The sequence below is a fragment of the Podarcis filfolensis genome (genome assembly GCF_964270895.1).
Source record: "Podarcis filfolensis genome assembly, chromosome: 10".
Classification (NCBI taxonomy): Eukaryota; Metazoa; Chordata; class Lepidosauria; order Squamata; family Lacertidae; genus Podarcis; species Podarcis filfolensis.
The window spans coordinates 51064347-51091525 of NC_139612.1; the positions used below are offsets into that span (position 1 = coordinate 51064347).

The window sequence follows — 27179 nt, forward strand, 5'->3', positions numbered from 1 at the left end:
TATTATTATTATTATTATTATTATTATTATTATTATTAGTTTTTGTTTTAAGAAAGATCCATTTCCACAATACACGATTTTATCGGAGTTTGGCTTACAATCTGTCTATGCAAATTTAACCTCATACAAGGGACCTATTTGTCCAAAACAGAAAGATTTTAAACGAGACAAAGTCTACATAACGTTACACAAACTTCTGAATGTTTGAATCATGTATTTATGTAAAAAGGTAAAGGTAAAGGACCCCTGAAAGTTAAGTCCAGTCACAGATGACTCTGGGGTTGCGGCGCTCATCTCGCTTTACAGGCTGAGGGGGCCGGCATTTGTCTGCAGACAGTTTTTCCAGGTCATGTGGCCAGCATGCCTAAGCCGCTTCTGGCTAACGGAACACCGAAACCAGAGCAGTGCACGGAAACACCGTTTACCTTCCCGCCTGAGTGATGCCTATTTATCTACTTGCACTTTTTGGTGTGCTTTCAAACTGCCTGGTTGGCAGGAGCTGGGACCGAGAAACGGGAGCTCACCCTGTCACGGAGATTCAAACCCCCACCTTCTGATCGGCAAGCCCAAGAGGCTCAGTGTAGACCACTGTAACTAGTCACACCTATTTTTCCACGAATATTTTCAGTACTATACTAACAACAATATGCAACATCACTAATATTAGCAGCCTTGGAATTGAATCAATGTTAACTCCGACTTTTTAAAAGGAATCAATTGCGTGACCAGGTTATTAAAGGTCTGTTAAGCTAGGAGTACAGCTAAATGAGTGGGAAGTTATTACTTAAGCTAGAATTTTTAAAACTATTAAAAACAAGACTTGTTGAGGAAGAAGCACTGTAGTTACCACAAACAGAACTCATGTTTCATCAACCTTCTAAAAATTACGAGTGTCAGCAAACACCTAGAGAGGAGTAATCTGGCACACATTATAAACTTAGATTTCCAAAAAAATATTTGACCAAGCCCCCAAAGGTTTCTAAGTAATCTTAGAGGTCATGAGCTAAGGCAAACAGATTCTCTTAGACACCAACTGAAGAACAGGAAGCAGAGGATATGAAGAAACAGTCAGTTTTCACAATTGAAGGAAGTAACCATTAGGGTCCACTGTTTCAAAACTACTATTAATTAATTAATTTATAATTAACTGTAGTGAGTGTCAACTGTAGCAGTGTTAGCCAGGTTTGTAGATGACACAAACTGATTAAGAATATGGTAAGTGAAGAACTCCAAGAAGCTCCCCTCAAACTGGATGAATGAGCAACAAATACGTAAATGAGATTTACTGTAAGTACAAAGGAACTGGGGGGTGGGGGAAGCAAAATATCAACTTCATAACTAATAGGCACAGTCATTGAATGTTCTGTCCAGGAAATGGTTGTGAAGGACAGCTCCAGGAAAACATCGACTCAATATGCAGCAGCAGTGAGGAAAGTAAATTCTATGCTAGGCGGATAGAGAAATCTTTCTCCTAACATTAGAACCCAGGGTCACCAATAAATCTGATTAGCAGCAGATTCAAAAGAAAGAAAAGAAAAGACTTCTTCACACAGTGTATGGTAAGATTATTGAATTTGCTGCCACAAAGACATGGTGACGGCTACTGGCTTAAATGGTTTCAAAAGTGATGAACCAACTAAACATATTTCATGTTCAGAGGCAGTGTGTCTCTGGGACAGTGGTGTGGTTGCCTTCATGCTCTCTGGTTGTAGATTTCAAAGACTAGGTGGATCATTGAGCTGATCCAGTAGGACTGATCTAACGCTGCCATTTTCCATCAATGAACATCTACAAACTGTATGTTAGCTAAGGATTCTCGAAACAACAACTTTGAAATGGTTTTTTTTTTGTTTTGTTTGCTTATAGGAGCTCCTTGCTTTGGAGCAGATCTATTTTCTTCATTTACAGCAAAGCAGGAAACTGTTTTCCTTTCCCACACAGTCAACTAAACATGGTTTCTTATAATAAAGCTTTATTCAGTTTCTCTTAGCAGAAGCAACGAAACTAGAACAGAGCAATATTTGCAAAGTTAAATAATGCATTGCTAGCATCTTTACTTTTAGCAACAACAACATAAAAACTGAAAGTAGTATACAGTGACATATTGATGCAAATGCACACCAATTTCCTATATTGCAATAAATAAATGAATAAATAAATAAATAAATAAGCGGTAGTGGTCAACTTTAAAAGGACAATTTATAGCCAGAATATTGTTGAAACTTAAGACTGTGCTGAATCCAAAGGTAATTTTAACTCTCAGCCTGTGTTCACAACATAGAAGTCTTATCAATTTTAAAAGAACTTACACACAACAGTCATAATCCAAGCATATACACTTGGATTTTTACTTCCATTTTTGCTAATACAGTTTCTAGCACTAAACCATCAACTGCTTTTAAATACTATGAATGAAAAGCAGCAGGTTTGTTTCAAACTGGCAGCTACAATATTGTAAAAGAAGAAAAAACTTTGAAAATTTATAGGGCACATATGTAAGTAAAAAACTAAGACAGTTTACAACAATAACAATTAAAATACAGGCAAAAATTCAAAAAGCTTCTAAAAATACCCTCAACAATAATAAAACTATTAATAAAATACACATAATCACAATCTGTAAGGCTCACAAAATATTCCTGAGTTGTCAATTTCACAAAATTTCACAAGACAAAGATAATGCAAAAACCACTAACCCACTGCTGGGTTTCTGATAAGAAATTTCTCCTAATGTTCAGCTGAAATCCTCCCTCCTCTAACTTAAGCCCATTAGATCTAGTCCTCCTCTCTGAGGAAGCAAAGAACAAACCTAAAGTCTCTGCAAATACCTGGACGACACAGAAGAGGGCCAGAAGTCCTCTTTCGCAGTTTCTTCAACTTTTTTCTCATAATGCTTATTTTCCAAAGCCCTGACCACCCTCATTTGAACTTGTTCAAAAAGTAAGATACCCAGAGCAAGACAGGGTACTCCAGGTGACATTAGACTAGTGCAAAATAAAGCGGAGCCATTGCCTATTGCAACTTGGAAACCACAGTTCTACTAATACAGCCAAAAATTGCATTAGTCTTTCTTACATATCACAGTGCTGACTCATGTTCAGCTTGCAATAGACTACAATCCCAAGACATGGGATTGATCTCATGACGCTGAGCTACACATTCTTCGTGACATACTCCCATTCCATGTCTCAGACATGTCCTTTTTATTTTCAGCTGATTACCAAGCTTTTTTTGTGTAGCTACACTGACTTTTTTATAGGTCTTCTATTTCTTTCTCTCATTTGTGATTGTTCTTTAGTAATATCTAGTCATGGAATCCTACCTAGCATTTCTCTGAGCTTATTCAAATCAGCTTTCCTAAAATCCAAGTTACATTTTACTATATTCACCTTTGGCTTTCTATAAAATAACGGATTCCAGCATTACATAGTCAATTACACAAGAGTTCACACATGAGTTAAATATACTGTTCAGAAGCTATAATTTAAGACAATCAAAGGCATCATCCCACAAATGCAACGCAGGAAGTTTTAAATGAAATGATTTAGAGAATAAATATTTTCAACCAGCTTTATAAGATTGCTTTCATCTTGCTTTCCTTATCAGCTAGCTTTCCAAACCTACCTGCAAGGTGATTTGAAAGGCACATGTTAAATGTCAAAGTTTTCCCGTTTTTTGTTTCAACTAATTACTTCAATATTCAAAACTGGAATGCTGTGTGAAAAACATTACTTTATAAACTTCTGTTGCATATGCCAGAATGAGCAGGTAGACAGAATGTCAAGATGGGAAATTTAGTTTTTCCTTCCAAAAAATGAGCATTGATATGCTATAGATCACTGTGACAAAAATGAATATCTTCACGACATTCTCCAAGCAATGGTCGTATTATAAAGCATAATTTGTTTCAAATTATGCATAGCATACTAATATGACGTGTACATGCAAGCGTGTGGAAGAACAATTTACATAAGGTTTAAATTTCAACACCGTGAAATCATTGCCACATGCAATTATTATGGTGTTTTTTAAATGAAGGTTGTGAAAACTAAGTGGAAAAGAGTGTCCAGTTTCTTCAAACTAAAGTGAAGAGAGTGAAAGCCACACACCACCCAACTAAATTATTTCAGCATGACTTAATTTTTCTGGCTAAAGAATAGTGTAGCTGCAAGAATAAAGCCTAACTGTATCTAAGAAGGAAGTACGTACTTAATGAGAAAGCAAAGAATAGGCAACCACAAATTTGGGGAAGATTTGGAATAAAGTGGCTATTTTAGAAGAAAAAAGTGAAACAGAACCCCAAAGACACAGGCAAAGAGAATGGAAAGTGTTATTACTATATTAACAAGGAAGCTGCTTGTCAGAAAGAGTGCAAAGCCTCAACTGAAAGGCGGGAAGGGGACTTCCCAGAAATCAAGCTGCAGCCCAACACTCAGAACACAGAGGTTTCTTACTGCCAGCTGACCTACAGCATGTTACATTACAATAACCAATACCTTTCCATATGGGACCAATCAATGGCTGCTTGCCAGAATGGCTATGTTCTGCCTACACTGGAAATCACAAGTGGGAAAGTGCTATTTCACTTCAGTCCCATTTGTGGGCTTCCCATAGGCATAAAGTGTGAGAATACTATGCTGGTCTAGGTAGGCTTTTGGTCTAATCCAGCAGGACTCTTGTTATGTTCTATATTAGACCCAATGTTGTTGAACCTGTGGTATGTACACAATCATTTGTTCAGTATTCATTTGAAATAATCTCCTTACCCCAGCTTCCATACTGACAATCACTTACAAAAAGATAGATTCCCTATTTTACCCACAGAGATGCAATAAAACTCAGGGGAAATCTATCAAACTCTTGTCAGTTGAAAAACAGAGCAGATAAATGTTGGTGATTGTATGTATCTCCGCCACACAACGAATCTCGAATACAGGTGTCTGCTAATGTGGAAGAGTTTATTATACATTACTGCTCCAGAGTAAACCAGAACTACCACCACACTCCAGATTTATATTGACAACCATGATGCACAGAAAGAATTCCCTCTTAATTCAAACATGAGATTGCTTAATTATGTACGTTTGGAAACTTTTGAAGCACAGCGCAACTTGCAAGAAGGGTGGTTAAAGAGTTATAAAAAGGAGCTGAATTCTAGTCCCTTTCCCAATGCATGTTTATTGGCAGGAGGAGGACTTTAATCTGCATTATAGAACCAGAGGGTAGCATGGTAATTCCCAACAAATTAATTCAGGGGGAGGAAAGCATAATTGTTTATAGTAGAAAAAAGGCAACTATAAAATAATTACAAACATGTTAACTGTTAGTCATACTGTATCAAACTATCCTCTGGACTGAGTTTCTAATTTAGACCATTAAGTCAAGTGGGAGGTGGTAATGGAACATGGCCGAAGTGGTAAAACTGACAGCATGCGAAAAAAGAAAAAAGAAAAAAGAAAGAAAGAAAAGGGGAGCGTCATCTTTGTTAATTACTGGAACCAAACTTTTAACAAGACACAAGTTTTTAACAGTACAATCCCACGCATGCCTGCTCAGAAGTTAAGATCCAGAAGACCTTTGCCACCCCATTTCGGGATAGAGACTCCTTCCTCTCAACCTGGCAGGAATTCGTGTGCTATTGATTTTTGGCCTCTGGGAAGAAAGGACGTGATTTTTGTACAGGTATTGATGATGACACCCTTGTACCCTTCAGCCACCTTGACCACGAGCAAATGGGTGGCTGAAGAGCGTGGCTGCCAAAGGTGCCAGCTTCCCAAAGAGGGAGCTTGAGGCTGCCTCTGGTCATCTCCCCACCCCCCAAAACCACCCCCAGCCCCCCAAAAAGATGCACAAAGCAGCTGACAGGCAGGCAGGCTCTGGACAGGGCATGGCAGGCAAAAGGCCTCCCTCAGGGGTCAGTCGGGGCGGGGCAGAAAGGGAAGGGAGCTGTGGGGAGGGGGGGCCTTTTCATGAGGAGGCAGTTTTGACGGCGGGAGGGTGAGGGGGGAGCGGGATGTCCTCATAAGCAGAAGGACTCAACCCCCCCCCGCCCTCCAAAATTGGGGGGGTGGGCAACTCCGCTGTTGGGTCCCCTCAGAGAATGAGACACGCTTCCCGCCTCCCTCGCGCTTACTCTGGGAACCGTCGTCGAGGCGGTCGAACTCCCAGTCCGGCGAGAGGGTCTCCAGCGCCATGACGGACCCGCGCCCAGCGGCGGCGCCAGCAAGAGCAAGAGCAGCAGCAGCAGCAGATCTGCCCCTTCCCACCCGACTCCAAAGACACGGGACTTCCTGTCACGCCCGCGCGGCATGCTGGGAAATGGAGTCTCCGGAGCTCGGGGCGGGCATGGCCGACGGCCGCGGCGCTTGGGCGGTTTAGAGGGGCGCCCAAACAGCGGCCCCTGTCGGGTGAAGCGGGCCTGGCAACCGGGGAGGGAAGCTCGTGACAGGCAGCGTTTAAGGACACGCCCGCACTGAAAACTGAAAGCAAATATATTCCGATTTGCAGGGCGATCTTAGGAATGTCTACTTAGAATCAAGTTCTTGCAATCCTGGACCCATTCAGATGAGAGTTAAACCTAATGGTGTTTACTTCTGAATAGGTTCTGCTAGGCGAGTTGAGGCGACTGCCTCAGGTGGCAGGATTCAAAGAGGCAGCAGATTCTTCCTCCAGGGAACGCACTGCCTGCAGAGACCTGCACGCCTGCAATTGGTTCCTAGAAAGCCAGTTTGGTGTAGTGGTTACAGTGTTGGGCTAGAACCCGACACACTAGGGTCCAAATCCCCACTCGGCCATGAAGCTCCATGGGTCACCTTGGGTCAGTCACTGCCTTTCAACTTGACCTACCTCACAGGGTTATTGTGGGGATTAAATAAGGAGAGGGAGAGCCATCTACGCCATCTTGAGCTCATTAGAGGAAAAGCAGGTGATATAAATGCAATAAAATAAGAATCTACTCTTCTCCCATTGATTTAAATAAAGCCAATACAATTCTCTATGGGTTATGCCAGGCTGAAACACCTGCTCTGGTGCTTCATATACGTAGGAGATCACCACAGATCAGAGTTTCCAACTGACATAGCATTTTGCTTCAGATCCAAAGCAGAGCCTCCTTTTGGTTTGTCTTCTGATACTTGATTGTGGACTCACAAGGTCTAGAGTTGTTATGATTGCCTATGGCCAGCCCCCTGAACTACAGTGAACAACTCCAGTGTGGCAAGAGGGTGGCAGGTACCCCAGGCAAGTCATGTCTGTTAAAGTAGGGCTTTAAATGTATGATGTGGATGTGACCTTGTGGATCCACAATCAAGTTCAGGAAACATTTTCCTCAAACCTCCATGTGTTCAGGCGACAAGTGAGTCTTTTTTCTTTTCCTATTAGTAGCAGCAACTATATTAAGTTCTGTCTTAGTTACTGGCAGCCACATAACTGGATGCCAATCTGTCCATGAAGCCGTAAGTGTCAATCCACAGATTCACTTGATGCTTCTCATGTGAACTCGGACAACTTGAAAATAAACACCAACTGCCTGTTGGTTTGACTCACCAGAAGCAACATCATGTGGGTATTGATGTCTAATACATACAGGATTCCTCCTACTTCATACTAGAACTGCTCTCATATTACTGTTTGCCAGTGCTGGTAAGGGACAAATCAGGACAAAGAAGAAATGAGAAAGTTCCTTACATTTCTACTCTCTCATGCATGCTCATTCCTTTAGTAATTCATACTAAGGAAAAAACGTAACTTAATCCTAAAGGGCTTTTGCTCCCGTAAGGAGATGTGCTCTCTCCAGCCTTAGTTCTGGCCTCTTCCACTTCAAGATCTGTGACTCCACCGGGGAGAAGGAGGGAGCAGTGGCAACTTATTCTCGTTCAGCGGAGGTGGGGTGGTGTTTGCATTGGACAACCCTCTGTTGGGGCAGAGGGAGCTTCTTTTAGTCCAAGTCTACACCTAATTGTCTGAAAGTTTCATCCCCAAGGAAAGGGATGCTTGCCAATTTCATCCATTTTTGCCAACGAATGAGGTTAAACATTACAACCAGCAGGAAAGGCACCTGAAGTATCAGAAGACAAACCAAAAGGAGGCTCTGCTTTGGATCTGAAGCAAAATGCTATGTCAGTTGGAAACTCTGATCTGTGGTGATCTCCTACGGAAATGAAGGACCAGAGCAGGTGTTTCAGTCCGGCATAATCCATAGAAAATTGTATTGGTTTTATTTAAATCAATGGGAGAAGAGTAGATTCTTATTTTATTGCATTTATGTCCCCTGCTTTTCCTCTAATGAGCTCAAGATGGCGTACATGGCTCTCCCTCTCCTTATTTAATCCCCACAACAACCCTGTGAGGTAGGTCAGGCTGAGAGGCAGTGACAGACCCAAGGTGACCCATGGAGCTTCATGGCCGAATGGGGATTTGGACCCTAGTGTGTCAGGTTCTAGCCCAACACTGTAAACACTATACCAAACCGGCTCTCCAGGAACCAATTGCAGGCGTCCAGGTCTCTCTGTTTGGTCCTCAGAACTCCCCTTAGGCCCCTCTCCTCCACAGGTCACACCATTCACTCACCTCACCCTAATCTGCACCCTTGGGTGTTTTCGTCTGACTAGAATGTGTCTTCAGAGAGGGTGGTGATGCTTCTTCCTTACCTGGATGGATGATGCAGAGATGAATGTGTATGTGCAGAACCCCTTGGTTTTTGCATAATTGAAACATAGTCTTTGTACAAATACAAAAGTCACTCCCTTCCTCCACCCACTTATGTGTCTGGCAAGAGAATGTGTCTGACGAAAGGATTCCTACTCCAGTTTTAAGGCTACAATTGAAACAGATTTGAAATTTACAGCATGTTGTACACTGAAAGAAAATTTTATGAAAATGATGTACCAGTGGCATTTGACTCCTACTAAGTTACCTAAAATGTATACAACCAGTTCAAATATCGCTGGAAATGTAAAGAAAATGATGGTACCTTTTACCATATGTGGTGGTCATGTACATAACAAAATCATTTGGAGAGATATTATATAACAAATTGGAAAAAAATGTTTAAGGTAACATTTATTTAAAAAAAACAAAAGCTTTTTATTAGAAATTATATGTGCCGAAATGCAAAAGACCGGAAAAGACTTTTTATGTACGCAGCAACAGCTGCGCGGATGTTATTAGCCCAAAGATGGAAAGAAGCAAGGATCCCGACTAGGGAACAATGGCAAGCCAAACTGCTGGATTATTCCAAAATGGCTAAACTATTTGGAAGACTCAGGAATCAAGAAGATAAAGATTTTTTAAAGAATGGGGGAAAATTATAACTTATTTAAGAGACCATTGTAAGCAAATTAAAATGTTAGCTGGACTTTAAAAACCACTTGTAAAGTAATGAACTTTATGCATAATTAAGAAAAATGAAAATTATGGAAACTGCATTGATATGTAGATTTGGAAAAATAGTTATTAGGATCCATGTAAGGGATGGGGGGAAGTCAAGAAATTCAGAGAATCTCACAAAAGGATTATATAGATAATTTGATGTAAAATTGTAGTTGTAAAAAAAATCAATTATTTTTTTTTCCAAAAAAGGCTACAATCCTATACCCAGTTTTTTAAAGTACATTATAGGATTCCACTGTAAAGTTCCAGTGCTATTTAAACATACCCGGGCTCAGCTGCAAATAAAACATTTTAAGCATGTTGTATACAAATGTGACACTAGATGGTGATGCTAAGCTATGGCAAATTCAATATACTGTATATTTTTCAAAACTTTTTTAAAAAAAACATTTTCACAATGTTTTTTTATATGTGTTTAGATTCCACCATGGACTTAATCCTCATTGAACACAGCTGCATTTATTTCTGAGCAAACATGCGTAGGATGAAGCAGCAGATCTGATTGATTTCAATGGGGCTAAACTTCACCCCTTAGATCATCAGGCCTCTGCTGGGACCATCTCATTGCCCAGTTTTGCACTCATTGGGCAGATGGTTCGTACTAAGTAACTCTTGAATTGTGCTGGTGTTAGTTATAATTTTAACTAACAGACTGCTGCCTTTTGTATCCTATTCAACTCAGTACATAACAAAACTTGTCACTACAATTCCCCGTAACAAACAACAGTTCCCAGAATACTTGGGGGGTGGGGAGCCACAAATGAACCTATGGCCCTCTATAGGTTGTCAGTCCCAGCCAGCATGGTCCAGAACAATGCAGATTTTAGTGCAACAAAATCTGGAACACTGCATGAGGTTACCCATCCTTGAAATAAATAAAAAACGGGGGAGGGGGTCCAAGTTTCTAAAATTCAGTTCATACAATAAAACCTATAGCAGGCTAATACAATTCAGCATAGAAAAGGGTGCTGTAGCTTCAGTGCTATACTAAAGCTCAGGTCATAGAAGCTTGCCTGAAGCTTAAGAGAGAGCTTAATACACCCTTTCTAATTCATGCAGCAATACGGATGACAGCAAAATCAGTAATAAAAGACTCACCATTACTTTTTGCAGAGAGCATGGGGTGGGGGGTGGAGACACACCCTTTGGCAGTAATTCAATCCAACCATAGTTATTATCTTTTTAAGGTATCCTAAGCAGTCAAGCAGAAGCCCCCGCCCCCCCCAAAAATCAAAACTAAAACATGAAAGGCTTCTTTCTTGTGAAAACTTGCTTCAGAGCACAGTAAAACTTGAAAAACGGCTACAGAGGAACAGATACCACTTCACTGGCTTGTAAGAAGATAAAGAGATAAGAATAAAGCAGAAATGTATTAAACAGAACTCTATCTGAATTATAAATGTTGTACAGGCAGAGTCTCAGAAATGGCTTCATGTGAGCAGGAAAGGGTCAAAGCCAATACTAGAAAATAATCAACGGATAAGGAGGATTAGTAGCAGCAGTTTCAAATTTCACACAGTATTATGAAATTGATCAGCCATGCTGGTTAGGCCACCTGATTGTCGTTGGAAAATAGATAGTGGGATTTAAAATAAAAACAGGTAATTAATGGACCTAACTTAATCATGTTCATTAATATCAATGCGTCTATTCTGAGGGAAAATGTGGTTAACTACCACCCAGTTTCTCCTTCCTTTTGGGGCAAAGGGAAAAAAAATATTGCAATTAATGGCCACTTTTGACACACAGTTACACCTGCTGAGCAGAAAACATGAAATACGTGCCCAGTAAAAAGAACACTGTGACTTTCCCACATAAAGAATCCCTGCAGGGTTGAGCGCAAGCTCAGTCTTTCATGAAACCACTTGCCTCCTACCTGATCCTGCAAGACAGAAACATTTTATAAATCAGAGGAACGAAAGAGGTGTGCCGTTTATGTGTTAACGCTGCTGAGAGAGTTCTTTGAAATAAAATACCCCTATTTGACATCTTGTGGTGCTGAGATGTCCTGCTGTGAGAGAATTTTTCCTTAGTATATATTTTGTACTGGAGCTGTTAGATGGCCCTTAGATGACTTCCTGTCAGATTTTAGGATATCACAGCCCAACACGACAGGTTTCTTAAGACTGCAATTCCTTGGAAGCTCTTTAAAGAGATTTTTCAGTGGGAAAATAAATAACAATCAAGCGGTATATACATTTTATGGAATAAATTCAATGAAATAAAATGCAAAAGATGAGGAACTCAGTGGGCAAAATGAAGCACAACCATTTTTACAATGGTACAATGATTCTTCCATAAATGACCGGGTCGCACACATCAGGGAAAGCCTTATTAAAGAAAAATTTTGATAGCCACCTAAATATAAAAATGCAGGGCACTTGTCTCATTTCTGGGATTGTTAAGTTGTTCTGAACTGTTTTTAATAGTATATTTATTTATTTAATCAAACTTATATACCACTTTTTTATTCCAAGGAGCTCAAGGTGGTGTGCCCGGTTCTCCTCCTTCCCATTTCATCCTCACAACAAACTTGTGAGGTGGGTTAGGCTAAAAGATGGTGGCAGGCCCAAGTCCTAGTCCAACACTCTAACCATTACACCACACTGCCTCTTTTTGAATGTTATAGCCCACTCTGGTACCTGAGAGTGAAGGATGGGGAAATATAATAATTTCCATTGGTAACTGATTCAACACCTGTGAAGGCAGTGCACCCCGAAAGGCGGCTTAAGATCTTCAGAATAAACTAACAAGATCACCTAGTGAATGCACACCAAACGCAAGGATTTGAACCAGGTAGATCTGGATTCAGGTTCAGCCTCTCACCCACCAGATTCAGGGATTTAGGGGAGCGCAACCAGTCTGGTTGCACTCAGGGCCACAGCAACTGTGATGCAGAATGGAAGATGAGAGGCTGGGGGCACCAAATGTTGGCATTGCATAGGGTGCTACTGAAATTTGAGACCCCAAGGCCAACCGCTGGACCCACCAGTGTATCTTCACTATTCTTACGACACATAGGAAGCTGCTTTAGATCTAGTCTGCCCATTGGTCCCTTTAGCTCAGTACTGTCTACCGGCAGCAGCTTTCCAGCGTCCCAGACAGGGAACATTCCCAGCCCTACCTGGAGATGCTTGGGTTTGAACCTGCGACCTTCTGCATGCAAAGCAGATGCTCTGCCGCTCAGCTACGGCCCCTCCCTCCTCGTGGCTGCTGGAAAACCATCTACCTGTTGAATTTTCTGCCTGTTCCCAGGCGAAAAATACAGGGTGCCGGAGGAAAAAAGGGGGGGACTTTACTTCTCCCCCAAAGCTAAGCGCAGGGTCCCTCCTGCTTTGAAGGCACATCTCCCACCAGGCAGGCCTCTCTTTGTTTTTTGGGGGGACGTTTTGTTTCAAATTTGAGGGCGAGGGGAAGCCAAGCGGCCAGGCGGGCCCCCGCCTCTCCACTGCTGGCGCGGCGGAGCTGCTGGCGCGCCTCCCATTTGCGCGCGCCCGCGGAGCTCGCTTCTGGCTGGCCGGCGGCCAAAGGCGGCTTGCTTGGGTTGCATCAGACTAGACTCTGCTGCCGCTGCTTGCTGGGTACCAAAAGCTGGACAAGCGATCTCCTAGAATTTCATTTCTCTCTCTCCGCTGGCCAAGAAATGGTTCGCTCTTGAGGCTGTTTCCATTATAATTATTCTGGGCCGGCTCTCTCAGGCGCAGCGATGCTCTCCAAAGCCAACCACTTGCTCAGGAAATTTTCCTCCACCGCCACAGTGAGTATAGATAAACTGAACTGCAGGAGCAGATAGGAAGGATGCTGTCGTCGCTGCCTTCTTCCACCCCCCGGGAAGGGAAAGAGGCTTTTTTGCCAAGAGGTGTCCCTTGTGCTTTGATGGTTCTTGCAAGGATTTGGGCGCGTTTTGGTTCACAAGGCAGCAAATTAGATGGGAAAGGGTTGGAGTGGAGGGGAAGGGAGGCCAGTGGGCCTCTCATAATGTGAATGGACAATTTGAAAACACACACCAAAAAAACAAACTTGTCAGAGGTATTTGGGCACTGGTGATAGTAGTGAAAAGTGACTTCTTGTGTGGGATGCTCTTAAAGGTAAGGTTTTTATTCCCTAAAATAATATATCAGCACCATGGATGGTAAAGATATTCACCTGTGGGGGGGGGGACCTCTCCCCTACAACGGGATGGTCAGTACAAGTTTGGTGTTGTGTTACCCTGCTTGTGGAAAGGTTGTGCTTTGAGTCTTTCGTGTGTATGTGTGTGTGCATGCGTGTGTGCGTGCACTTGCTCCCTTCCCTTTCTTATGGGCCCATCTTCATTCCCTAGATTGCATTTGGCTGCAGTTGTTGCATCTTATGCCCCCAAACCCCAGGGAAATGCAACGTTCTCACTCAAGGGTGGCACATTTATTTCATCAAGGACTATAATTGTGTCACATCTTCTTCCAAAAAAACCCTTAAGGCAGCTTTCACAGAGCTATAACAGGATAATTTTTAAAAACAACCCTGCATAGTAAACTGGACTGAGAGATAGTTCAAGGTCACCCACCAGGCTTCACAGCCAAGCAGGGACTGGAACCCAAGTCTTCCAGGAACCAGGTCTCCAACATTATACCAGAATTGTAGATAAGCTCCCCCAAGTTGCCAGCCTGTAACTAAAGACACAAGAAGCTGCCTTATACCAGTTCAGATTGTTGGTCCATCTAGCTACACTGATTGGCAGGTGCTCTCTGGGATTCCAGACAGAGGACATGCCTAGCCTTACCTGGAAATGTTGGGGATTGAACCTGAGACCTTATGCATGCAAAGCAGCTGAGCTATGGCCCTTCCCTAATAGTGAATTAGATTCTTGGGGGCTGGCAGAAGAGCTGCAATTCTTCTGGGCATGGATGAGGGGATTTCCCTCCTCTAGCAATCGGCATGGTTTCTAGGCACTCCATCCCTCCTATGCTTGCTCACCTGCATGGAACCCCAGGTACTCCAGGCATGCATTTCTTAGCCACGTATGCTATTTCTGCAAACCTAGAGACAAGGTGGCTGCTTTGGTGATTTCTGGGTTTGAACGTGATTACAAGAGTGCCATGGATATTTGTGGACCATTGCGATATTCTCTGGCGGATTGAGTGTACAAGACCCATAGCAGGTCCAATGGTCAAGTAGGCAGTTTCTGCACGTGCTGGAAGTGGGGGGGCAGATGGAGCACCCCAAATTATACCTGTACCTGCACCATTATAGCAACATCTGTTTTCTGGAGGCAGGAAATCTGCTGTTGTCACTGAAAGGTCCATTTTAGAAGTATGGTTGAAATGCACTTGTGGTTGGATTTCAGGTAGGGGGGGCAAAGGGGCCCTTTAAAGGTAAAGGGACCCCTGACCATTAGGTCCAGTCGTATCTGACTCTGGGGTCGTGGCTCTCATCTCGCTTTATTGGCCGAGGGACCCGGCGTACAGCTTCCGGGTCATGTGGCCAGCATGAGTAAGCCGCTTCTGGCGAACCAGAGCAATGCACGGAAACGCTGTTTACCTTCCTGCCAGAGCGGTACTTATTTATCTACTTGCACTTTGACGTGCTTTCAAACTGCTAGGTTGGCAGGAGTAGGGACCGAGCAATGGGAGCTCACCCCGTTGTGCGGATTCAAACCGCTGACCTTCTGATCGGCAAGTCCCAGGCTCTGTGGTTTAACCCACAGTGCCACCCGCGTCCCTCAAAGGGGCCCTTTAGTTCCTCCTTAAAAATGTGTGTGCAAGTAAGGGAGGCATTCCAGTCTCGACAGTGAAATTCGCAGGCTCTGCCAGCTAACTGCTGCTTTTCAGAAACCTGGATAGTACACTGTGTTTGACAACACTGTCTGGTGCAGCGTCAGCAGTAGTTTGAATGGAGAGGGGGAACTGTGTCAAGGGATTGCTATAGGAAGAAGGCTTAAGCCGAGCAGCTTGGATTGCATCAGCAATGCTAAATATGAGAACGAATGGCTGACGACAGCATATTGCATATGGATGGGGAGGGGCTTTGCTTTAGGTTGCCACAAGAAGTTTCTTTGCTGGAAAAGGAGCCCACCATAGAAACAGAAAGGAATCCTGTTGCTTTTTATATATGATGAATTAGCTACAGAGATATCTCCTGGAGCGGCTATTTTAGTGCCCAGCTATGCATTGCTAGGAACTGAAAATCATCCAAGGAAAATGCCATAGCTCAGAGGTAGAGCATCTGCTTTCCCAGGGCCCCTGCTTCTATCCCTACCAAGAGGTCTGGGAGAGACTCCTGCCTGAAACCTGGAGAGCAGCGGCCACTCACTTTAGATAATACTGAGCTAGATGAATGTAGTGGTCTGCAGGGTTTGGCTTCGGTCTTTCAAATTTCAGCAGCACCCTGTGCAAGGTCAAAAATCACCCCCACTGCCACCTCTCACCTTCCGTTCTGCTCAATTCACTACGTCAGAGTTGCAGTGCGCCCACCCACCCCACACCCCTGCTTGGCGCCCAGGGCAGCAGCACCGGTCGTGGTGCCCTAAATCTGCCTCTATGGTCTGACTCTGTAGAAGGCAGCTTCCTATGTTCCCCCAGAGCTGCTAGATAGGATGTGGGACGGTCATGTGCAAACGTATCCATCAAGTTCAGAGGGTTAAAATTATGCAAAAAGAATTCTGTGAGCTGATGGCCTACCCCTGCACAAGGTGACCAAGCACACATGATGTGCACATTTCCTCTTATGATGAATTGCTATCCTTGATCATCGGACAACTTAACTGAGTAAGAAGCAATACAAGATTTACAGAACAACAAGCTAACTCTTCAGGTCTTTTGTTGACAGGCTTATTACCAAAATAAACTAAAGCTAGCTTTGATAGGCCAGAGCCTTTTTGGGCAAGAGGTCTACAAGCACTTGCAAAAGGAAGGCCACAAAGTTGTGGGAGTGTTCACAGTCCCAGACAAAAATGGAAAGGCCGACCCTTTGGGTAAGTACCGTACTTCACCTTTTTTGTGTGACTATCATTTTTTATAACAGGAACAATGCAGTGACCCATGCTCATTTTGCTTTCTGTGTGCTGAGATGTGTTGCTGCTGGGTTTGTTGTGAAGCAGCCATCCAGTTTCTTCACCAAACGCACAGCTGTTTTGCCCTGTGCTGAGCTGAACAAATTAAATCCCAGGCTTCATCTTTAGACGCCAAATTATAGCACTAATCAAGCCCTTCCTGCACCACTCCAGTATTATCATAAGATCTGAAGAATCCGTAGGAAGACATAATAATAATAATAATTATATATATATATATATATATATATATATATATATATATATACTCTGCCCATCTGGCTCGGTTTTCCCAGCCACTCTGAGCGGCTCCCAACAGAATATTAAAAGCACAACAAAACATCAAACATTAAAAACTTCCCTTAACAGGGCTGCCTTCAGAGGTCTTCTAAAAGTCAGATAGTTGTTTATTTCCTTGACATCTGATTGATTGGAGGGCATTCCACAGTGTAGGTGCCACTACCAAGAAGGCCCTCTCAGGGGCGGAGGAAGAGGGGGTGCAGTGGGGCGGGCCGACCCAGGTGTCACCACTGAGGGGGGGTGACAAAATGCCGGGCGGCACTCACCACGGGGCCTGCAGCGTGACCGAGCCACGCATCTCTCCTGGGAGAGACGTGGTGGCTTTGGTACACGCAGGCTCCGCGCTGCCCAAACAGTCCGCCCACTGCATCCCCCCAGCTGTAGGGCGGCTGAGTAGGAGGCAGACTACTCAGAGGCCCCGCAGAGCATCCTGCCCCGGCTGGCCCTGCCCCAGGCACCCAATCGGCTTGCTTTGCCGCTGGGCCCTCTGCCTGGTTCCCTGTAACCTCACTTCTGTCAGGGAGGGAACCACCAGAAGGCCCTCAGAGCTCGACCTCAGTGTCCGGACTGAACAATGGGGGTGGAGATGCTCCTTCAGGTATACTGGGCCTAGGCCATTTAGGGCTTTAAAGGTCAGCACCAACACTTTGAATTGTGCTCGGAAGTGTACTGGGAGCCAATATAGGTTTTTCACGACCGGTGTTATATGGTCTCGGCGGCCGCCCCCAGTCACCAGTCTAACTGCCGCATTCTGGATTAGTTGCAGTTTCCGGGTCACCTTCAAAGATAGCCCCATGTAGAGCGCATTGCAGTATCCCAAACAGGAGATAACTAGAGCATGTGCCACATCCACAGGCAGGTAGGGTCTCAGCCTGCGTACCAGATGGAGCTGGTAGACAGCTGCTCTGGACACAGAATTGACCTGTGCCTCCGTGGACAGCTGTGAGTCCAAAATGACTCCCAGGCTGCGCACCTGCTCCTTCAGGGACACAGTTGCCCTATTCAGGACCAGGGAGTCCTCCACACCTGCCCGCCTCCTGTCCCCCAAAACAGTACTTCTGTCTTGTCAGGATTCAACCTCAATCTGCTAGCCACCATCCATCCTCCAACAGCCCACAATGTGCTGTCTTCTCTCACAAGGATTGCTCAAGGAAAGAGAAAACACATCACTGAAAGTGGATGTAAATTTGCACAATATGTACACCTGCTAATTTATACTTATAGATGCACATTTAGAAATAATTCCCATGATTAAATAAAAAATACAGTCCATCTCACCATCTTGAGATGGTGCCTACCCAGCTTGCTGTCCAAGTGCTAACTCTGGATAGGCAACTTCAAGAAAGTCAGTTAAACAGAGAACTGTTGTCCATAAAATAGGACACACAGGCACCCTATACATGGTCTAGATCAGGAGTGAGGAACCTTTTCAGCCCAGTGGCCTGGATCCTTAATTTTCCCCACTTTGATAAGTGGGTGGGGCTTCCCACCTATTGAGCACCTGGCCGCACCATGATGTCAGGTAACCCATTTTTCTTTTCCATCATGCCTTGACTTCAAGCTACGCTGCAAAGGAAGTTCCTAGCCCATCCCTGTGGGGCTGAAGTCACTGGTAGTCAGTGGATAAAATTCCCAATTGGAAACTTTAGGGTGTAGCCAATCCCAGCAGGACTTGAATTCACTGCTGGTCAGGGATGGGCCAGGTGGCTTGGGGGAAACTGCTTTGTGGGCCAAATTAGAAGCCCTCCATACCTGGTCTACACCTGGCTGGCTCCAACTGCTAAAGCAGGGTGAGAAGGGGGCTTGCTTTGTCCTTACATATTTTACCTATCTATGTCAGTTTTTCAGTCACCAAGAATATTTGCAAGTGGTGTTTCTCCCTTATTTGCCAGCATCAGCTGCAGAAAAGGATGGAACCCCTGTGTTTAAGTTCCCAAGGTGGAGAGTTAAGGGCAAGCCAATCGAGGAAGTTATCGAAGCCTACAAATCAGTTGGAGCAGAGCTGAACGTCCTTCCGTACTGCACACAGTTCATTCCCATGGACGTGATTGACAGTCCGAAGCATGGTTCCATTATTTACCATCCATCGATCCTTCCCCGTCATAGAGGTGCTTCTGCAATCAACTGGTGAGTAGGCTTGATAAAAGCCTAGCTGAGCATCCATTTGCATGGGAGGTGGCAAGGGTGGGAGGCTGAAGAAGGATGAAGAGGGAGCAGGCAAGGAGTGGCCATCTACCCACTATAGAACAGGGAAGGGCAACTGGTGGCCTTCCAGATGTACTTGGACTCCAATGCCCATTAGTTTCAGCCAGACTGGCTTACGGTCAGGTAAGATGGCAGGTTTTTTTTAAAGACTCTTCCAAAGTTTGCAAGGCAATCTGTGCACCTCTCTCATAGCTGCAAATAATGAAATGATATTGCTTTATCAAGACATTTTGATCTCATTCATACCTGACTTTTTGCTTACATTCAGGACTTTAATCCAAGGGGATAAGAAGGCTGGCTTCACCATTTTCTGGGCTGATGATGGTCTGGACACAGGGCCAATTCTCCTACAAAGGGAATGTGATGTTGCCCCAAATGATACTGTTGATGACCTGTACAATCGGTTTCTTTTCCCAGAAGGAATAAAAGCTATGGTAAGACAATCTGAGCTAAAAAGGCATGTCGTTGGGCACTTCAAAAATCAGAGTTTTGGTCTGGAGAAGAATATGGCACAAACTGTCAGACAGATATTTGGTAATAATACTACTTGCTGTTTAGTTAGCAGTTTTCTAACAGCTCAAAAATCTTCACATATATTATTATTTGTTGCATTTATATCCCACCTTTTTCTCCAAGGAGCTCAAGGTGGTGTACATGGTTCTTCCCCTCCTCATTCAATCCCCATAACAACCCTGTGAGGTAGATTAGGCTGAGAGGCAGTGACTGGCCTGAGGTCACCCAGTAAGTGTCAATGTCAATGTTTATTATTACGGCAAACAGCCAGCATACTAAAACCAGAATTTCTGCATGATTCTTTACATAAACAATAAAAACAATCAGTGTGGGAATTGAACCTTCATCTCGCAGGTCCTTTTCTGACACTCTAACCACTACATATTACCTCAATAATCTAGCGAAGTAGGCCAATATTATTGTATTTCTGTTATGGTCATGGGGCTGAGGCCTATCCAGGAAGTTACTAAATATTTAACTGAATATAATCTAGGAAGTTACTGAATATTAAACTGAATATAATAAAATGAAGGTTAATTTAGGGTTGAATTTAGAACTTCATAGGGCACTTCCAGACCTATTTACTGGGAATTCATCCTGGTTTGGTTTCGTTTTTGCATGGAAATTAGGCAGTGTTGGCTGTTTAATGAGCTTTCATTCCAATTTATTTGTGCAGACGTTAGATGCTGTGTCAAAGAAAGTGCTATGGCACACTTTCCATTCACTTTCTTTATCACAAAAAAAAAAAAAAAAATCCTCCGGAAGCAGGTTTTTGTGGAAGACTTCCTAATCAACTATAACTACACAATCTGAATTTGCTGGTATGTAATTAAATCCTGTCTGAGAACAGTGTGGAAGTGCCTATAGTTCAGATGTACTGAGGCAATACATGGCAACAATTACTACCAATAAAATGCTACGGATATGCTGATCCCGCAATAGGATTTTCAAGCAGCTATCACACATGCTTGAATTGGTCCTTTAAATAGCTGCAAAAAATGATTAAACAACATTTTGATTCCTAGAGCAATCAAAATTGTGTTGTTTTTTGTTTAGGTAGAAGCTGTACAGTTAATTGCTGATGGTAAAGCTCCTCATATAACTCAGCCTGAAGAAGGGGCAACTTATGAAGGCATTCAGAAGAAAGAAAATGCAGAGGTATTGTTGGCAACAGTGTGCTGTGGCCCAAGGTGTGGCTGTGGTTTCTGATATAATGGCTGTATTTGGCCATGATGCTAAACCATGGTTTAGCTTTGCATAACATGAATGAGATTCTGCAATTTCCCTCTCCTCTTAAAGCAAGGAGTTGGGAGCTTTTGCTTTAGTTTGTCAGCTTTGTCCAAACTGGGAATCATTAACTACGATTAGTTTCAAAACAATATAACTTGAATCTGCGGTTAGTAAAGCTGGTTCATTTAAACTGAGCATAGTTAGTGTAAAATAAAGTTCCCCATTCAGACAAAATGACAGACTGTGATTAACTAAAAGCAAAAGGTAAAGCTTCCAAACTCCTCTTCCTCAGACACGCAGGAGAAGGGGATAGCAGGGATTGCACAAGCCCTGGTGGAGCTCAGGCCTATTCACTTCACACTAAACCGTGGTTTGGCATTATATTCAAATGCAGACAATGACAAAAGACAAAAGTGTCAGTTGTAAGTTTGCCACTAATGTTCATCCCTGTAGAATGTATTTATTTACTGAATGTATTAATTTACGAAATGAATTGGAACACCTCACGTACTGGTGAGCGCAAATCAATGTGCAATTTAAACTAAAACACCATGTTATGTAAGAAATTTATAAGCTATTACTTGAAAAACTAGAAGAATTTTCTGGATCTTCCTCTGTGCTGGTTTCCTCCAACAAGAGCCAAATTTGACATTTTCTACATACATTTCATAAACACTCAGAATGTTCCTCTTTCCATAACTAATTTATTCATTGAAAGAACTATTAAATGGTAGTAACCAACATCTGCAGGTAGACTACAACTCCCATCATCCCTGACCACTGGCCATGCAGGCTAGGGCTGATGGGAGTTGGAGTCCAACAACATTATAATTAGACTATAACTTTATTCTACCCACACATTTATTGCTGTGCTGACTGTGACTTCATCCCAAATCCCCCAGATTAATGTCAACAAGGAACTTTACTGCTGTTCGAATTCAGTCCCAATTGCTTTTAACAGGAAATGTCCATTAATTCATGATTTATCTTTTTCAATCCAGATTTGATTTTTAATTGTAGTAGGCCTATGTTATGACTGTCATAAGACAGCTAACCTCCTCACCCTCTTTCGTGAATGAATTCCAAGAAAGTGCAACATGCCTCCACAGAAGACATTTATAATTAGAAACATCCTGACCTGCCTGGCATCTCCAGTGAGAGATCAATTTATATGGAACAGCTGTTCTTCCCTTTAACTCAGCCTATTAAAAAAAATCAAAAAAAATCACCAGTTTTACTTTTCTATGGAATATCTATCCTGGGGAAAAAGGTTTCTGTGTCATTATTAATGCAAGGATCATAACACACTGCTTGCAAGAATATAAGCGATTACAGATGAACTATGAAAGACCACCACACAAAAAAAACTAAATTCATGTCAGTTCCTTAGAACAGGTTAACATGTGGCCCTCCAGATGTTGTTGAGCTACAACTTGTATCAGGCCCAGGAACCATGACTAGCCGTCAAGGATGGCAGAAGTTATACTTCAGCAACAGCTGGAGTGCCACAGATCAGCCACCTCTGGTTTCCTTTACTTATTTATACCAAGTAAGCCTTTTTTTTTGGATGGACTAGGTAACAGAAGAAAAAGACAAGCAAATCTTAACTTGTACAGAAGTAGACCTCTTGACTAACAGTGCAGTCCTACAGGATTTTAGGCTAAGGTTCGTTCCTTACCACATTGCAATGCTATCTACATAAGGACATTGCCAGTACACTGAGACAGAAGATTCTCTCTTTACCTGTTTTTTTACAACTGCTGCAATCTATCTCACAAAATAGCACTCTTAGTAACATCTGAAAAGTATTTTGCCTCATTGCACAAGGATTAAATGAATATTCTGCTGCATTCACTTTCTCTGCATCGTATTATGTTGCTTGTTATTATTCCCAGCTCTGTAGCCATTGTCACAATCAGATGTCATGATCAAACATGGTTTATCATGAGGGGAAAGAGCCTAGATGAACCTTGAGCTCATTTGCTTCCCCTTTCTCTTTCTTCCTGCAGTGCAACCGCAAGGAATAAATCAGAAGCTCTTGTTTCTTTTTTTTTTTATTAACTGCAGCTTCTCATATGGTCCAAACCCAATAAACTGTGGTTAACCTTAACTATGATTTGTTTGACACAAGTCAACTTAAAACCAGGAGCTATGAAGTTGGTGTGTTTCAACAGATGTTCCTCATTTTAGGGTCTACGCATAAGACTGAACTGTAGTCAATCAAAAACAGAAGTGAGAAAGCTCTCACACAAGTGGCATTTAACACCTTTGAGGTGTAGTCATATTAACAAAGCTATCTCTCCTCTTTGCTGGAGAGGTTGGAATCACTATACATATGTGGTGGGCATTATAAATTACAATCATTTTGGAAGAATGCTGTTGAGGAAGTAAGTTTGATCCCCAAACAAAGTGTTACTTGTACCCCAACTTTAGTATTGTTAGCAATATTTAAAAATGAAAATGTCAATCTGAGATATAAATAATTGATTCCTCTTCTGTTAGTAGCAGCTCGGCAACATGTTGCCCCAAACTGGAAATCCTTTGAACATTTGGCAAATGTCACAATGGAAACAAAAAGTTTGGACCATAGCACTTTCAGGGGGGAAAACAACTGACCAAGGAAGTTAAAGCTTTAGTTGGAAAAGGAGAGAAGGTCAATTTTATAGAAACGTCATATCCTTTCATCACATACTCAACAGGACATCACTAGACTCACATTTGAAACTTTGGAAAAACATTTCCCCATAGGGTTCTGTGATCAGGGGATGGGGGTGGGTGGTGAGAGAAAATTTTTGATAAAGGGGGTTTTGTTCTTATGTTCTTTTTGAAAAACAAAAACAAAAAACACTTTTATATATATAAAAAACAAGTGAAAGCTTTCAATCTGCTTGTGGACATACTGGAGGAAGAAAGGTAGGGGCTTCTGTCCCAGTAAGCCATAGTTTATCATGAAGTCCTAACACAGCCCTTGACCAATTAACCAATATTTGGAATGGCTTAGATATAGGTCGGTAGCCTTGTTGGTCTGCCGTAGTCAAAACAAAATAAAAAAATTCCTTCCAGTAGCACCTTAGAGACCAACTAAGTTTGTTATTGGTATGAGCTTTTGTGTGTATCTGAAGATACATTTCGTGTGCATGCACACGAAAGCTCATACCAATAACAAACTTAGCTGGTCACTAAGGTGCTACTGGAAGGAATTTTTTTATTTGGAATGGCTTAACAGTATAATATGGTATGTAAGTAGGATCAAGTAACTTGTGCATTTTGGTTTCCTAGATTTCTTGGGATCAACCAGCTGCAGCTTTGCACAACTGGATCCGAGGGCATGATAAAGTACCTGGAGCTTGGGCAATGATTGATGACAAGGTAAACAATGTACATTACAACAAGCATATTCTGTTGCCTTTTGATAACCAAATGAGTATAGATCAAGGTCTTATCAAGAATGAGGATCAGTACATGACTGCTGAAAGAATAATGATTTAGGACTCAGCTAGACTGGTATATAAAAGCTATTTATATGCGTTGTATGTGCAACAGAACATTGTGGCAATGTGGAGTCCTGTTTTCTGTTTTCCTTGTTGAAATTTACAATGCTTTCAAGTGAAACACTTCTTTGATGTGTCTATATCCAGCCTTGGTAACATAGCCAGTAGGTGCTTCTAATGTAAAATATATTAATGACAAAGAAATGGTACTCTTTTGCTTTTATCTCTTGAATCATACTTTTGCCAAGGACTTTCATTTAGATCAGGGAGGGGAACCTGTGGTCCTCCAGATGTTGTTGGAACACACCTCTCAACACTGAGGGCCATTGTCCATTATTGCTGAAGCTGCTGGAGTTGCAATCCAACAACATCTGGAGGACCACAAGTTCCTCATCCATGATTTAGATGCACTTATAATTGGCGCCCAAATATTCCTCTTGCACAATATAGTTTACAACAGGAATTTCCCCATAAACTACCACTGAAAGACAAGACCAAATAGATTGGTTCTATCCAACTTGGCCAGTTGTGTAAAATCCAAGCATTGCTGCCCACTGTTTGCTGATTTTTCCCCTTTTTGTAAAAAATAATAATCTTTTTTTATATATTAAAAAACAGGTGGTTACTTTCTATGGGTCATCATTACTTCATGGTTCACCACCTCTGGGTGAAGAACTGGCAATAAAAGGTGCTGCAAAACCTGGTCTTGTAACGGAGAATGGGCTGGTTCTGTTTGGCAATGATGGAAAGATGGTAAGCATTTCAGAAGCAGTCTTGGGGTTTGGACATAAGAATGAACTGCAATTCTAAGTGATCATAGAATCATAGAGTTTGGACCAGAATAAGAAAACATCAAGGAAAAAACCCCAATGATTCCAATGTGAATATTATGCCATTCAAAACAAGGACTGACTTTGTGATGGCACTGTGATTCTAGGATTCTGAAGATTCACATCTGTACCCTGCCCTGTGACACCTGAGATATGTGTCTCCCAATTTCTGTGGATTTGTTTTGTTTTAACTATTCTTAGTATTGGATTTTTAAATGGAACCTGCTGGTTGAGAGTGGGTTAAAAAAAAGGGTATTGCTGTTGTTAATAATTATAAAAGCTTAGAATGGGGGCTTTGTTTATTACAGTTTTTTTGGGTTTTTTACACCGCTAGCTTCTTTTTGTATTTGTTTCTTTTTCTTTAGTTGCTGGTAAGAAATCTACAGTTTGAAGATGGAAGAATGATACCAGCATCTAAATACTTCTCCGCTGATAAGCTGTCTGCCATAGAACTTACTGAAGAAGAGAAAGAGATGGCAGAAAATATCAAGGTAAACAATTTCTGTGTTTTGAGAAAGAAAATCGATGAACGTGTGCAGTGGGCTTTTAAACCTGGAGGCACACACTGTGTTTTTTAGCCTTTCTACAAAGCCTAGAACATTTTAGTGTGCTATAAGTAATAAATAAGGTTCCACACACTTACCTGGGAGTAAGTCTATTTGAACTCAGTGAACAATAATCATAGAATCACAGAATTGTAGAGTCGGAGGTGGCACAAAACTCCATAAATCACTGGTCCCTTCCTCTGGATCAGCCTTGAGGGGGGGGGCTTCCTCTGCCACAAATTCCTCAAAGCCCTGCCAGTCCCTGACAGGTTCCATGTTCAGGCTATTCCAAGCAGAACCACAAGTGGTGTGGGAACTTCAAAAACTAGAGAGAGGTGGCCATGAGGATGCATGTTATTCATTCATCAAATGTATATCTAGGCCTTCCTCTCGGAAGGATCGTAGGGCAGCTGTCAACATGAGATCCAATGAAACTATATGCAATAGCCAATAATAATAAGCGGGTAATAATAATAATAATTTCTTACTTATACCCTGCCCATCTGGCCGGGTCTCCCCAACCACTCTGAGCGGCTTCCAACAGAATATTAGAAACACGATAAAACATCAAACATTAAAAACTTCCCTAAACAGGGCTGCCCAGAGGTTTTCTAAAAGTCAGATAGTTGTTTATTTCCTTGACATCTCATGGGAAGACATTCCACAGGGTGGGCGCCACTACCGAGAAGGCCCTCTGCCTGGTTCCCTGTAACCTCGCAGGGAGGGAACCGCCAGAAGGTCCTCAGAGCTGGACCTCAGGGCTTTGGCTTAACATTGCAGGCTAGTTGGGAAGTCCATAGTGGGGCCCAGTTCAAAGATGTTAGTTTCTACAATGCATGATATGTAGACCAACTTGCTTCATTGGTAGATGGATTTGTTTGTATCATTGTCTCACACATTTTCCATATCTTGCAGTCCATTTGGAAGGGAATTTTGAGCAACGTGGCTGTAATTGAGGATACCACGGACTTCTTTAAATCTGGAGCTTCTTCTATGGATGTTGTTAGGTAAGCCAACCTCCTCCTGTAAGGTCTCAATTCAGGCTGGAAGATTAGGCTGGAAGAAGAGCCTAATCTTCTAAAGCTAGCCTGTCGCTTCCCTCAGATGTCAGTAGTGTTGAAGGTAAGATGCAGCTGCCAGTCTGGTCAGCTTCTGTGCATGGAATTGTGGAAGAAAGGGCACTGTTTCATTTTTCACCTCAGGCAACAAAATGTCCTGGGCTGGCTCTGGTCAGATTGCAAGCAGATCTTTGCTGCATTGTAAAACCACCATAACACCAGTCCCAGCTTGAAGGCCGGGAAGGGATCAAGTGATCTTGAGAGCCAATAGGGTCCCATCTAGCCTTATACAGTGGTACCTCAGGTTACAGATGCTTCAGGTTACAGACTCCACTAACCCAGAAATAGTACCTTGGGTTAAGAACTTTGCTTCAGGATGAGAACAGAAATTGTGCTCCGGCGGCACAGCAGCAGCGGGAGGCCCCATTAGCTAAAGTGGTGCTTCAGGTTAAGAACAGTTTCAGGTTAAGAATGGACCTCCGGAACAAATTAAGTACTTAACCCGAGGTACCACTGTATTACTACTACCTCTAGCCTAACTCCTCACTTTGAGCAATTTGTCACTCAGTGTAAGCTAAGTTGCTTGAACA

At 42.6% G+C, this 27179-nt stretch overlaps 2 protein-coding genes across 4 annotated transcripts in view; one reads left to right on the forward strand and one right to left on the reverse strand.

Moving 5' to 3' along the window:
• Positions 1–6367, reverse strand: part of WASHC4 (WASH complex subunit 4) — a 38994-nt gene extending 32627 nt beyond the window's left edge. Inside the window, exon 1 of one of the 2 annotated variants that reach the window (XM_083574073.1) lies at positions 6134–6367. In XM_083574073.1, coding sequence (XP_083430199.1) covers positions 6134–6194 — 61 coding nt within the window. In that variant the 5' untranslated portion in view covers positions 6195–6367. Of the gene's footprint in view, positions 1–2828; positions 2979–6133 lie in introns of those variants that run through there. The other variant, XM_083574074.1, reaches the window with a different exon arrangement.
• A 6044-nt stretch (positions 6368–12411) lies between these two features.
• ALDH1L2 (aldehyde dehydrogenase 1 family member L2) overlaps positions 12412–27179 on the forward strand; it is a 31467-nt gene continuing 16699 nt past the window's right edge. Inside the window, exons 1-9 of one of the 2 annotated variants that reach the window (XM_083574082.1) lie at positions 12412–13147; positions 16195–16339; positions 18610–18844; positions 19191–19356; positions 20492–20593; positions 23945–24034; positions 24775–24909; positions 25352–25477; positions 26447–26538. In XM_083574082.1, coding sequence (XP_083430208.1) covers positions 13097–13147; positions 16195–16339; positions 18610–18844; positions 19191–19356; positions 20492–20593; positions 23945–24034; positions 24775–24909; positions 25352–25477; positions 26447–26538 — 1142 coding nt within the window. In that variant the 5' untranslated portion in view covers positions 12412–13096. The remainder of the gene's footprint in view (positions 13148–16194; positions 16340–18609; positions 18845–19190; positions 19357–20491; positions 20594–23944; positions 24035–24774; positions 24910–25351; positions 25478–26446; positions 26539–27179) is intronic. The other variant, XM_083574083.1, reaches the window with a different exon arrangement.